The 13,946-nt window shown below is 40.6% G+C and overlaps 1 protein-coding gene across 5 annotated transcripts in view; it reads right to left on the bottom strand.

Annotated features, from left to right (window-relative positions):
• Window positions 1-13,946, bottom strand: part of Ccdc14 (coiled-coil domain containing 14) — a 34,648-nt gene that overhangs the window by 16,403 nt on the left and 4,299 nt on the right. For 4 of the 5 annotated variants that reach the window (XR_384564.3, XR_003951790.1, XM_011245891.3 and 1 more), the window contains exons 2-8: window positions 13,159-13,211; window positions 11,917-11,989; window positions 11,627-11,696; window positions 11,416-11,535; window positions 3,755-3,973; window positions 3,547-3,641; window positions 1,905-2,415 (exon numbers count right to left, since the gene is read on the bottom strand). Coding sequence is in view for 3 of the 5 variants with exons in the window: in XM_011245891.3 (XP_011244193.1) it covers window positions 1,905-2,415; window positions 3,547-3,641; window positions 3,755-3,973; window positions 11,416-11,535; window positions 11,627-11,696; window positions 11,917-11,989; window positions 13,159-13,211 (1,141 nt within the window). In the remaining 2 variants the exon portion in view is untranslated. Of the gene's footprint in view, window positions 1-1,904; window positions 2,416-3,542; window positions 3,642-3,754; window positions 3,974-11,415; window positions 11,536-11,626; window positions 11,697-11,916; window positions 11,990-13,158; window positions 13,212-13,946 lie in introns of all 5 variants that reach the window. The other variant, XM_030249111.1, reaches the window with a different exon arrangement.

Here is a 13,946-nt window from a genome sequence, read left to right as displayed (position 1 = left end):
TGTTACTAACTGTGGAGAGCAGCTATGACTGGAAGTAGTCAACACATGCAAGGAGCAAGTTCGTATTCCATCCTTTTTTTGTCCCCTCTGTCGCATCAGAGCATGTGAGATAATTAAGTATATATATACAGGTGTATTCGCTTGCACAGTATTTGAATTCTGGTAGAAAGTGCATGCACAATGAACAACTGTGTCCAGCAACTGCGTGGTCCTCTCTCTATAGAGCAGTTCTGCTCATGGTTCTGAAGTGGAGAGCTGGCTCAAACAGGTTTTAGAGCTTTGACCATAGTCAAACCACATAAAGATTGCATGACTTATTGTGTCTAACATGTTTGAATTATGTATGCACAGCACAATAGCTAAAATGAAGGAATGGAGACACATTGCCTCATGTATTAATTTTCTGTGGTGAGAAGGCTGGAAACCTAACCTCTCAGCAATAGGAAAGCTATATTGCTACTTACTATCATCACTCACCATCCTGCACAATAGTTTTTTACATTAGTCCTTCCTCCTTTCTAATTGAGATTTTTTTTTTCATTCTTTGGCCAATTATTTCAATGACTTCATTCTTTTAGCCTAAGCTTCTTCATAGTTAAATAGAACTAAAGAAAAAGGTATCTATCTCCTTGGGTTGCTGAGATTAGAATGAGATACTATTATCCTTACCTGAAATGTAGGTGATTACAGCAGTGCTCTGAGACTCATGAGAGGTCACTCGAGAGTACAGTGCAGTGCTGAGCAAGTGAGCACTCAGGACAGGGGACACCAGTGCCACTGCTGTCACTGCTGCTGCCATGATTAAAGATTTTGGCAAAAGAAAAGAAAGAGCCAGGTATGGTGGCACATGCCTTTAATCCCAGTACTTGGGAGAGGGAGGTAAATTGCTTTCTTGAGTTCAAGTCCAGCCTGATCTACAAAGCAAGTTCCGGGCTAGCCAGAGCTATATAGTGAGTCCCTATCTCAAAAAAATAAAATAAACAAAAAACAAATAAACAAAAACTGTCTAATTTGAAGATGTTAAAGCTGCAATTTTGGGCTGGAGAGATGGCTCAGTGGTTAAGAGCACTGACTTGCTCTTCTGAAGGTCCTGAGTTCAAATCCCAGCAACCACATGGTGGCTCACAACCACCCATAATGAGATCTGACGCCCTCTTCTGGTGTGTCTGAAGACAGCTACAGTGTACTTACATGTAATAATAATAATAATAATAATAATAAATCATCTTTTTTTAAAAACCTGCAATTTTAATACTTAACCTATGACTTAACTATACTGTATTTACAAGGATTTTAGTAGTCTGTGTATGTATCAGCCTATAAATGGCAGCTATTCTGTTAGTTCCACAATCAATTACTATGCTTTCTAAGATGACATATTTATAATTCATTCCAAGCAAATGCCACTACTTTAAAACACACACACACACACACACACACACACACATACCAAAACAACAACTTGGCTCAAAGACCTTTTTCCTTTGATTTAAGAAAAAAGCACTAAACATGAACAGAGAAGCTAGTGAGCAGCTTGGGCTGTTACATAAAGTGGGGTCTGTTTAACATTGTAACAGCTAGTTATTAAATCAGAGAAGTCAATTTACATCCTTGTTAAACAAAAAAGTCATCTAGGGAGGAAGACTAGGGACCCAACACCAGCAGCAGCTGCAGAGCAAGCTGGAAGCTCTCCTAGACTACATGAAACCCTGTCTCAAGAAACAAACAAAAGCCCTAAAATGCAAGACAACAAACAGAGATCTTTTCCTTATTGGGTCAAGATAAAGTTCTGTGAGAAACACCAGAAACTCCTGCTCCATCACCGTCATCTGAATGACATCTAGAAAACACAACACTGCTACCAAGCATTATAGAGTACAGAAAAACAGGAAGTGCTCATCTACCTTCCATCAGGGCCTTGAGCTCTCCCAACAAGCACTTGGCAAGTCTGATTTTTTCAGCAGTCTGGCTTACATTTTCTGCCTGCTGCACATTCTTGGCTATTTTTGCATCTTGCACATGTGTGCTTAAATGCTTTCCTTCATTTGTGGCCTCTTCAAATTGTTCTTTGGCACATTTTTCTTCATTAGTGGCCAAGAAGGCTGGCTGTAACTGAGAGGGACTTTGGTATGCCTGACTGTCCGAGAGAGCGTCCTTCCCGTGAGCTGGAAACAGAGACGTGTGTGTTTGGAAGCACTTTAGTAACTCTGCTTCCTTGGGAGCTCTCTGTTGGGGCAGAATACAACTCGTAAGATCCAGCTGCCGACTCTTTGCAACAGCTGGACTGTCAGCGTGGGGAAGGCCACATGCAACTCCAGGATGGACACTAAACGGATCCCTGGGAACATCACCGTACTTCACAGAGGTCGCTTGACTTTGTGATTCAAACTGGTTATCAGCATCAGTCTGAACTTCCTAAAGCAAGAAAACAGCAAGCCTTCAACGTGTGAGCAGACATTGTAGGACTAAAAAAACACAAGTGAATTAGTAGTAGAACATAATTCCCTACCATTACCAATTTTGGATATTTTCAGCTTTCCAGCAAGCTGGACTTCCTCACTGCACAACAAAGGCTAGATTTTCAGAGCTTAAGTAGATCCCTCTGCAGTGTGGGAACATTAGCCACGATGAAAATAGATTGTTTACAAATGCCACACATGCTTTCAAAGCATCAAAAATTAGTCCACATTTAGACTCAAACATTTTCATTTTGAGAAACAGTTTAAGAAGCAAGTTCAGAGGCTGGAGTGATGGCTCATCTGTTAAGACTTGTTACTCTAGCAGAGGACCTGGGTTCAGTTCCCAGCACCCACATGGCTGCTCACAACTCCAGTTCCTGGGGATTCAATGTTGTCATGTATGTGGTGCACAGACATACATGCAGGCAAATCCCCACACAAATAAAAAAAAATAGGTATTTTATTTAGAAAACACACACAGAGCTTTGATAAAAATATATTCAGCAGGAATGGAGCCCAGTGGTCCTGTGACTGTCTTGAGTGTGAGGTGCTGGGTTCAATTTTTAGGACCACAGAAATAAAAATGTTTGTGCATATATTAAGTGTATATGAATTTTAGAGAAATAACGCTGTTAGTTCAATGTCAAATCAGAGACTAGTGATTTTACTATACAACTTAGCTCAGAGACATTTATCTTAAGAGAAAACACCCACAAAATACAGCTTAACTATATAAAAGGCATATTTCAAGAAAACAGTCATACTACTGTATTAAGTGAAAAGGCAGCACATAACTGTGAAACAAAGCTCTCGTTTTAAAGACGCAGCGTTAACCGAGTGAAAACACACTTTACCAGGACCAGGGCACTGGCTGTGCTTAGTGCTCAGAAGGCTTGCTTTCCCTTTTCTCATGATTTCTTCTCTTTCTCTCTCACTACTGTTCTTAAGAGTTAAACGTTTTTAATCCAAAAAAATTATGAAATTGGTTTTATATCCTACTATATTTGATCAATAAATTGAGTACATTGCTAAGATGACAGTTTCTCTAAGCAAGCCACTTCTTTAGTAACAAACTATATATACCCACAGAGTGGACCATTAGGGGGCAGGATGGCTGCTGAGGTGGCCAGACAGAAGCGGAAGGAGAACAGCCAAAACCAGAATGTGGTGTTGCCTGAGAGCCTACGGAGTTAAAAAGAAAGTATGCATTATTCACACCTTACAGTGCTTATATAATTACAAAGTAATTTAATCATAGTTCACATTCAACATTTGAAGCTATGGTAGGAACTAACCTGAATTAGACATGGTATGGCACACAGCATGTATTCCATTGGGGCCATTTTTTAAAGCCAAGCTATTCATCAGTGACATTTGAGTCTGCACATGCTCACAGAGGGCTTGGTATATTATCGGTGAGTACATTCTATAATGATCTTGTAGTGACCAACGCTGTGCTGTGTCACTCCCAGTAGAAGCTTCATTAGATATCCATTTCCTATTTTCTGATGATACTAATGTGGAGAAAGGAAGTGAGTGTTTAAATATGAGTCTTCAATAACTTTTACTCTAATATCTTTATAGTAACTCCCAGAAGAAAATCATCCCAAGTTCTTTTGAAAGTAAGTAATTAGGTTTCCCCAGTCAAAATTCATGTGTACCTATTAAAATCTCCAGTAAATGCCACCTGGAAAATCTCCCTTTCAGTTATAACACCTGTACTGCATTATCACTAAAGGTCACAACTTCCACCTGGTTCCTTGTCCTTGCTTCTCAGTAGAAAACAAAAGAAAAAACACTTTGTAAGTTTCTATGTTTTTATAGTTAAAAAAAAGGTCAAACAGTGAGAACAGTGGACAATCAAAAAGAAAAAACCAATCTTAATCTAGCGTTAAACATTTCCCCAGATCTGACCACCATCTATCTACTTTTCCAACTCTCTATTACATTCAACTCAAATCTTTCATCAATCTAGGCCAATATAGACACATGCCACAGGACTTCTTGTGGTATCCTGGGTGCTTCTTGCTGCTTCTGTAGACTCGAGCCATTCAGCAGAGCCTCACAGTTTCTTATGGATCAAGCCACTGCTACTGATTCATGGTTGGTGTTTTGGACTACACTACTGATATCCTAACAATGAAGATTATAATTGCCCCAAAGAAGTATTTCTAAACAGATCCACATCCCCCATTTCCTACTAACCTTTCTTTTCTCCTACCTCCAGTAGGTGAGCCAGAAGTTGAGGTTGAAGTGTTTAAGAACCCTTATTAAAGTAAGTTTTGGAAACCCTAGGCCTCCCTCCCCCCCTCCCAGCTCTTCCCCCTACCTCCACCACCATCTCCTGTTTCTCTTCAAAAAAGGGCAGGCCTCCCATGGATATCAAGCAGAACCTAGACAAGAGTGTGTCTTATCTTCATTATTAAAGGCCTCACTAGTGTATATGCAAAGTATAAACCTGGTATTAATAAGCTAAAGAATGAAAAAGGTTTTGATATAGCACTGTTTTATAATGGGTATAAAAAAAAAAATCTAGATTCTATTTCCCTAAGAAGATTCTCCTCCCCAAATGTTTGCTAAACAGCATTAGCAGAAACGAGAGGCTATGGTAGATCATAAGTTAACAGGTCACAAAATGAACTTAGAAAATAGCTTGGGTTAGCACCTACAAAAAACAAATACAAATGACACAATCCCATGAGCACTTACGACTGCTAAAGGGCATATACTAGAATGCTCACTTAGTAGCTGTATAACCTTGAGGATTTGCCTAACCTTCCCTTCCCTTTTCTTGTACTGGAAAATTGGTGATTCAAAGAATACTGCTCCTATTCTGACAACAGTTACCCAATAGATTCAAGCACTGCAGAAGGCAGGCGCAGCCTTTGCAGGCCCTGCCCCTGTCGTTCCTGGGAAGAAGTCCAAACTGCCTACTGGGTGCTATGCAGCAGACTATCACAGCAGTGAGTCTTTAAAACCAGTTTTCTTATGAAGAGTGTATGTACTGCTAGCAAAGCCAGGCTCAGGCAATGCCTAAGCATGGAGGGCCATGTAATGTAAGACTCACAAGGAGACAAAGGTAATTTTCTATAAAGATAAAAAGAATATGCTATTTGTTCTAATCCAACTCTCAGGCACACATGGCTCACAGGCACTATCCTACTGAAGTCCATGGGAAATCTCCCAAACCAAGTGGGACCTTCTGGGACAACATCCAAGAAAACTAGACAAGTCTACAGAGGGGAGAAGAACAATCGCCTGGTGGATTGCAGAGTCCCTTCACTAATTAAGCAAACCCACTGAGCTGTCTGACAGTGTGGGGAATTTGATGTTTACACGTCATCTTGAAAATGAATCTTTAAATCCTGATGGGCATTACTGAACGTATACAGAGCTCAAGGTTTCATTTTTTGGGACACGCTACTGAAAGGTGAATGTGACTCTTAGGACTACACTCTAGAAACCTGGCAGGGCTGGGGATGATAGCTTAGTGGGGTGTTTGTTACTCAAACACCCACTTAAAAAGCCAGGCATAGTCATGGGCATCTGTAAACCCAGACCAGGGGAGCAAGAGAGGCTCCCCTGAGGTCAGCCCAGCTGGAAGAGCAAACTAGGCTCTGTGAAAAGATTAGTCTCAACAAACAAGATAGATGGAAGTAGTGCAGACTATTTGTGCTGCATGCATGAAGCCCTGGGTTCAAGCTCCAGGACTGCCAAATAAATGAATAATAAGATGAGGCATGAACATTCTAATATCGAACAAAATCGACTCAATAGAAACAGATGTATAAAAGTTGGGGTCATAGACAGATGCACTTAGCACTTAAAACAAGCAGAATGCATACATAGAAACAAGCACTTATCTAGGACTAATTGGCTATTCTGGGTCTTTTGTTGATCCATATCAAATTGAGGATTTTCTTTCTATTTATGTGAAGAATGAAATAAGGAAGTTGATTGTGATTTCATTAAATCAGTAAATTGTTTTAGTAGGTAGGTCTTTTTTTCACAATGTTAATTCTACCAAGCTATAAGCTTGGGATGTCTTCAAATTCTAGAATGTTTCTTAATCTCTTTCTTCACACATTTAAAGTTTTCATAGTAGAGGTTTTTGTTTTTTTATTTTTTCCTCTTTGGTTTTGTATATTCTAAATATTTTGAGAAACTGGGAAGAGGAGCACATCCATGACCTCTCTCCCAGCAGGCTTGTTACTTTTATGTATTAAGACTGGTAAATTTTGTAAGTCAATTATGTATCATAACACTTTGCTGAGATTATTAATAATTTCTACAATTTTTCTAGTCAAATTTTTGGAATATTGGATATAAGATAATATAATCTTCAATTGAAAATAATTTGACTTAATATTTTTCCATTTGTATCCCTTCTCTTGCCTTATTGCTCCAGCTAATGCTTCAATCATGTTATTGATAAGCAGTAGAGACAGTGGGCACTCCTCTCCCATTCCCGATTTTAATGGCGCTTATTAATGGTTTCATTCATTTAGGATGATATTGGCTATGTGTTTGTCATTTATAACTTTTATTGGAATATGTTTCCTACAGTCCTACTTGTTCTAGAGCTTTTATTAAGAATGCATGTTGAATTTTATCAAAGACTTTTTGTTTTTTTGTGCTCCCATTGAGATGATCATATGATTCTTGTATTTTTTGTCCACGTATTTGGTTTTTTACATTTATTTCTTATATATGTTAAAAATAAAATAAAAAAGAAAAACAAAACAAGAGCAACAACAACAAGTCAAGGACATTCTCAGCTTCATATCCTGTTTGAAGACAGCCTGACTTTCATGAAACTGTGTCACCAAAATAAATACATAAGTAAACCAAAAAAAAGATGAGGTGTTAGGAGGAAGACACCTGATGTCAGCCTCTGCTATGCGCACATGCACACAGGACTGGAGAGGCCATTTTTTCCTTTATATGAGGGGTAGGCTAGCCATCGGTCTATCCACCTCCCTAATGCTGCTTCACTATATGAACAGCTCCAGGATAGGCTGCTGCTTCCTTTAGTTTTCAGAGTGGAAAAAGCGAGTTTGCTCGGTGCTGCCAATCACTTCCTCACACAGAGGTACCCTAACCCACTCCTTCAATTTCCTGTCACTCTTTCAGTCCATCCCCCAACACTGGTTACAGAGCTAAAGTCAATCGGTAATACTATGAGTGTCTTTTTACTTTGCATAACCTCATTGCTATTAAACACAAAGACAGAGTAAAATGCAAATAAAATCACCAACTTCTAAAGATCGCTGAACTGTAAGTAGCACTTGGCAACGCCTCAGAACAGTATGTAGCACAGAGTAAACACTCAGCAATGTTATATCATCCAATAGCTGCAAACTGAGCAGATAAGTAAATACTTCATTTTCATAAATCTTGCTATCTAGAAATATATTTCTAAACGTGATCCCTCTGAGATGACGAAAACCCATAGCAATAACAGATCATCTCTATCAGACGAGCTACAAAACTAGCTAATAACTTCCTATAAAGTATCAGTTTTTATTAAAATAATTTTACAATAAAGGAAATAGAAAAATATCCTCTAAAGCTATTTTAACTCAGGAGTCTAAGATGGTCCACGGGAGATCACAGCCCACAGCACAGCACAGCCCAGCACAGCACACAGCACAACACAGCACAGCACAGCACAGCACAGCCAAGCACAGCACACAGCACACAGCACAACACAGCACAACACAGCACAGCCCAGCACAACACAGCACAGCACAGCACACAGCACAACACAGCACAGCACAGCAAAGCACAATCTTGTCCTCTCCTTTTGAATCCTAGTCCTCTCTTTTTTAGACTTCTGGTTCCTTAAGAATTGTCTAATCTGAGGAGCTCTGAGTCCATGTTCACCGGCACATGTTCTCAATCCACTAGCTCACTGGACTTCCTTCTGTAGTCTTATTAAGCTGAGCTACACAGTCCTGCCTCTGCCAGCAGATGTCGCCATCTCACAGAAACTAAAAAACTCCAAACACGCTTCTTTCTTAAAAGGCCAGAGAGAATAAACATTCCAGGCTTATGAGCTAACTTGTCTCTGTCACAACTACTCAATGCCACCGTAGTACGAAAGCAGCCACATACGACCTATGAACAGTAGGTTCTAACAAAGCTTTAATTATAAAGTAAAACTAAACACCATTTCTAAAAACACAACTGGCTATATGGAATGGACCCTAGTTAAGACTGATACTGTCCAACAGGAACATAATATAAGCAATATATTTAATTTAAAATTTTAAGTAGTCATACCAAAAAATTAAAGGGACGACTTACTTTCCATGTTTTAGTTACATGTAGCCAGAGCCGAGGCTGCAGCTCAGTAGTATAGTTCTTGCCTACAACACTGAAGGCCTCAGTTTGATCTCCAACACCACAAAAATAAAGAAGGAAATATAACAAAAGCACTGACATTGCAGTGTGTAACGCCCAGCATCTATTTATAGCATACCTCAAAACAGATGCTAAATCTTTATGAGAAACACTCCATCTCTATTTAGACTGTGTATAATTTATAGCTGAAAGAGTAGATTTACACACCAGAAGTATTCCAATAGTCTTAGGAGTTTTATAATTGGATATCAGTTTTCAAATTTACTAAATTAATTAAAATTTCAGCCTAGGGATTAGAAAAATAGCCCAGTCAGTGAAGTACCTGCTGGCTCAAGCACAAGAACCAGAGTTTCCATCCCCAGGAGCTGGCAGGGACTGACAGGCAGTATGGTCCTTAACCCCAGCAAAGGGGAGGCAGGGACAGATGGATCCATGGAGTTTAGTGGCCAGCCTGCCTAGTCAAATCTATAAGCTTCAGGTTCAGTAAGAATAAAGGCAGGACGTGATAAGGAAAGACAAACATGTGTAGCACATGGGTACACAGCACTAATGTGAAGACATACATACAAAAATATACACACATTCAGCCTACCAATGTAGTGATCGCTTATAAGCACCACCTGTCAATAAAAAAGCCTATGGCCAATGAGCTGAGGCAGGAAATAGGAGGCGGGACACTGGCAGGAAGACAGAGGATTCTGGAAAATAGAGAGGCATGGGAAATTTGAGAGCCAGATGCTGAGGAAGAAGCAGGTGGGACTGGAGGAGAGCTAACTAACCAGCAGGTAGATGAACTCAGGATAGAATTAAAAGGAAATTCGCCCTGGACTTGGGTGCATGAAGCTGAGGAGAGGTAACTAACCATGAGGAAGACATAGAATAGTTAGAATGGGTTAAATAAGTTACGAGCTAGTCAGGGGAATGAGCCAAAGCTTGTGGCCTAGGCATTAATTAATAAATAATTAGTCTCAGAGTTGTCATCCCAGGAGGAGGGGCTGGAAAAAGGGACTTACATTATCACACACTAGGTGCACTGTCACATTTCAAGGCACACGTGGGCAGTGCAGGCAAGCAGAATAGAAAGTGATTGGTCTCTGTCTTAGTCAGGGTTTCTATTCCTGCACAAACATCATGACCAAGAAGCAAGTTGGGGAGGAAAGGGTTTATTCAGCTTAAACTTCCACGTTGCTGTTCATCACCAAAGGAAGTCAGGACTGGAACTCAAGCAGGTCAGGGAGCAGGAGCTGATGCAGAGCCATGGAGGGATGGTCTTTACTGGCTTGCCTCTCCTGGCTTGCTCAGCCTGCTCTCTTATAGAACCAAGACTACCAGCCCAGAGATGGCACCACCCACAAGGGGCCTTTCCCCTTGATCACTAATTGAGAAAATGCCTTACAGCTGGATCTCGTGGAGGCATTTCCTCAACTGAAGCTCCTTTCTCTGTGATAACTCCAGCTGTGTCAAGTAGACACAAAGCCAGCCAGTACAGTCTCCAAGATGGAGAAATGAAGGGAGCTGGTTTTCTAGCCTTCACTCTCTTAACAAGTGATCATATGGAATGACAATGGCCAGTCTTTCCATCTCTATTTTCTAGGCTGTTTGCATCTTGATCTCTTAATACCCAGGGGGATTGTCTTAGATGTTTTGTTTTTTAAACTTTACCCCTTGTGTAAAATGTATGCATACCCTTAAGTACTGACTGACATTAAGCCTTAAGTACTGGCCCATCTGAAGAGTAGGACTAGCTGATTCCACTCTGAATTCCCATTGTAATCTAGTTTGATTGCTATGCACTGTACATGGGTGGAAACATCACACTGTACCCCATAAATGTGTACAATTCCATGTTAATTTAACAGTGAAATTCATAGTGTAGACTTTTCAACTTCATTTTGAACTGTTTAATGCTATATGCCTTTAAAAGATAATATTCTCAAAACTTGTTTTAAAATATTTCCTGAATCACTACACTTAATTTTCAGCAAGGTTAACCATGAAAGCATACAACATTTGGATACAATCAGTGTCAACCATTGGCAGGTTTTTTGTCCTATATCCTAACTATAGTTCAACAAGTTTATTCTTTAACTAGAATATATACACACAAGTTAATTTTAAAATAGTTATGATTTGGGGCTGGAGAGATGGTTCAGCAGTTAAGAGCATTGGCTGCTCTTCCAGAGGTCTTGAGTTCAATTCCCAGCAACCGCATGGTGGCTCACAACCATCTGTAATGGGATCTGATGCCCTCTTCTGGTGTGTCTGAAGACAGCTACAGTATACACATATAAATAAATCTTTAAAAATAATTATGATTGAAATCCCCGATATGCATGTAAAAAGTTCAGCACAGTGGTCCATGTCTGTATTCCCAGAGCTGGAGAAGCAGGGACAGACAGACCCTAGCGTCCTGGCCAACCACTCTAGCAGAACTGGTGAGCTTCAGTTCAGGTTCAGTAAAAAGATGTCTCAACAAACAGTGAAAGACACCTGGCATTGACTTGACTCCTGAAATGTATACACACACACACACACACACACACACACACACACACAATTAGCTTTTAGTAAATATAGGAAAAATACTTACATATTTCCTTTCGGACCACTGAAGGAACATGTTTTTCAGGCCCTTTCTTTTTAGATCTGTTCTTTCTGCCTTCTAAAGGTTTAGAATTGCATCTGTTTTCCGAATATACCATTTCTGAGCCTGTTAATAATAAAAGGAAAGGTCTGTAAACATGAAAAAGAGCTACCTCATTGATAAAAGATGATCAGCAAAGAACTTTAAAAAAGAAAACCTGAATCTTCATTTTTCAAAATGTCCCGCAGCAAAGAAGCACAACCGTCAAGTCCCTGGAGAGTGTCCGTCTGTAGGAAGAAAGCCGCTTAGAGAGAAAAGTCCACCATGCCTCCTCAAATACATCTCTTTCTACGCACTTTATCATTGTAGAAACCTGTCTTAAAGCGACGACAGCCTATTTACTTCCTTGGTGCAAACCACACTTCACTTTGCCACTGTCGTCCATTTCTTAGCTTTACCTGAGGTCCAATTAAAATAGCGTATTGCGTCCAGTCACTTTGACCTTACCTGACTTTCTGAATCAGATTGAACAGGACAGGCGGAGTCTACATTAAAATGTGCTATTTTTCTTACGTGGGTCCTAGAAAACAAAGTTGATATCTTTCAAAATATTTGCAAGTATTTTTTTTCAAAATATGTAAACATCATTTCCTTTCCAGCAAAGACGGAAAAGAAAGCTTATCTATCCGCACGTGACGTGGATAAGACACTGGAGATTATGAAGAGCACCAAGCACCAAGCACTGACTAGGTCGGAATGACCTAGGTAGTGATGGCATATTCTGAGAACATCTTACATTCTAAGGGACTGAACTTTTGCTGGTCCTCACAGCCGTAGGGAATAATACACCTTAAGGTCACGTAAGACTAAAACTGCGCTCCCAGTTCTGCTATCCCAAACTGTTGCTTAACCTGCCTCAAGAGAAGACTGTAACGACCAAACCCACCTGCCTTAGATTGCCCAGGTAATCGCATTTTACAGCCTCAGCTAATGCACAGCTGCAACCTCAAGTTATTCTGCCATGTCCCTGACCCAGAGTAATGCACGGGCATCATTTGCTAAAGATGGCAAACACAGACTTGAAAGCAGACTCCTAAAATCTATCATGTAAAGGTTGAAAGCCACCATTATGGATATTTGCTGATAAGCAGTGTTTGCTGTCTAGGTCAGCTGGAGTGACATAATCCCTTGTAAAACTCTTAAAGATTCCTGTAAAGGGTCCCATTCCTTCCCCATGGATGCTTCTAGTGCTGCTCAATAAAGACAGCGCGAAGCCCTCTGTATTTACACATACAGACACACACACACACACACACACACACACACACACACACACACAGAGAGAGAGAGAGAGAGAGAGAGAGAGAGACAGAGAGAGAGGGGAATAGACACACACAGATTTCACAGGGCAGCCTTCAGGCAGACAGATTCAGACTCATAAAACAGACCGAGAGGCCGGAAGGAAGACACAGGGAGCATGAGTAGAGAGTTAAGACTGGACTCATTCTTGGTTAAACACAACTCCAAGAACATTTCTTTCCTTAATGTGACACTGTTGTGTTATTGGTGACTTTGACTTAATCACTAATGATTTATAATCTGCATAGCACCCAACTACTTGTTGAGGCAGCCCCACTTATTTTCCTGAGGTAGGCAAAATATGGTCAAGCCCTAAGACCTTAAAATTTGCCTTAATCTTAATCTAAGTTCAGAGTTCCTGAATTTGGGAGCTTAGAAAAAAGTACTCACCCTTTCTTTCCATTTGGTAACTTAGCTCCAGGTTGCCTTCCTGAAGATATCACCTGTGACATATTACACAAGATATGTAATTACTGTTCCAATGATTGGCATTCTGCATCCCTGCAATAGAACTCATGTGTTTTTTCATACATCCAAAGTGACACAGTAAATTTTCATCCCTCCTTCTTCCTGCCCTGGCAACAACTTTCTACTTTCCAATTATCTGACTACAGAGATGTTGGGAAGACAGTTCAGTTCAGAGGGAGAATGCTTGTCCAGCATACACAAAGCAGGGAGTCAGCTCAGCGGGTACACTGACTGCAGCTAAAGCACGAGGAAATGAGTTCAGACCCCCAGCATCCTCATAAAAGCCAGGCTTGAGGGCCCGTCTATAACCCCAGCAATGGAGTGGAGGGTGAAGAGCCTCGTGCTGGGGATTACGGCAGCCAGTCTAGCCAAAAGCAGTGGAGAGCTCCAGGTTCAGTGAGAGAGCCTGTCTCAGACAATGAAGTGAAGGGTGTCAGAGGAAGACCAGTGACCCCTGACCTCCACACGCACACATGCAGGGGTTACAATCAACTCTCCTCATAACTCTGGTCATCTTCTAACTTCTTAGACGGCTGGGCAGGACTAGACACTGAACACTCTTATCTACATCTCAGTTTCTCACTCTTTTTAAACTCCAATAACAATTTTAAGTTTGCATTTTAAAAGTCATGTGACGCTGGGCGTGGTGGCGCACGCCTTTAATCCCAGCACTTGGGAGGCAGAGGCAGGCGGACTTCTGAGTTCGAGGC

The sequence above is a fragment of the Mus musculus genome, chromosome 16 (assembly GCF_000001635.26).
Source record: "Mus musculus strain C57BL/6J chromosome 16, GRCm38.p6 C57BL/6J".
In the NCBI taxonomy this organism is placed as follows: Eukaryota; Metazoa; Chordata; class Mammalia; order Rodentia; family Muridae; genus Mus; species Mus musculus.
Note: the sequence above shows the minus strand (reverse complement) of the source record. Positions and strands in the feature narration are given on the sequence as shown.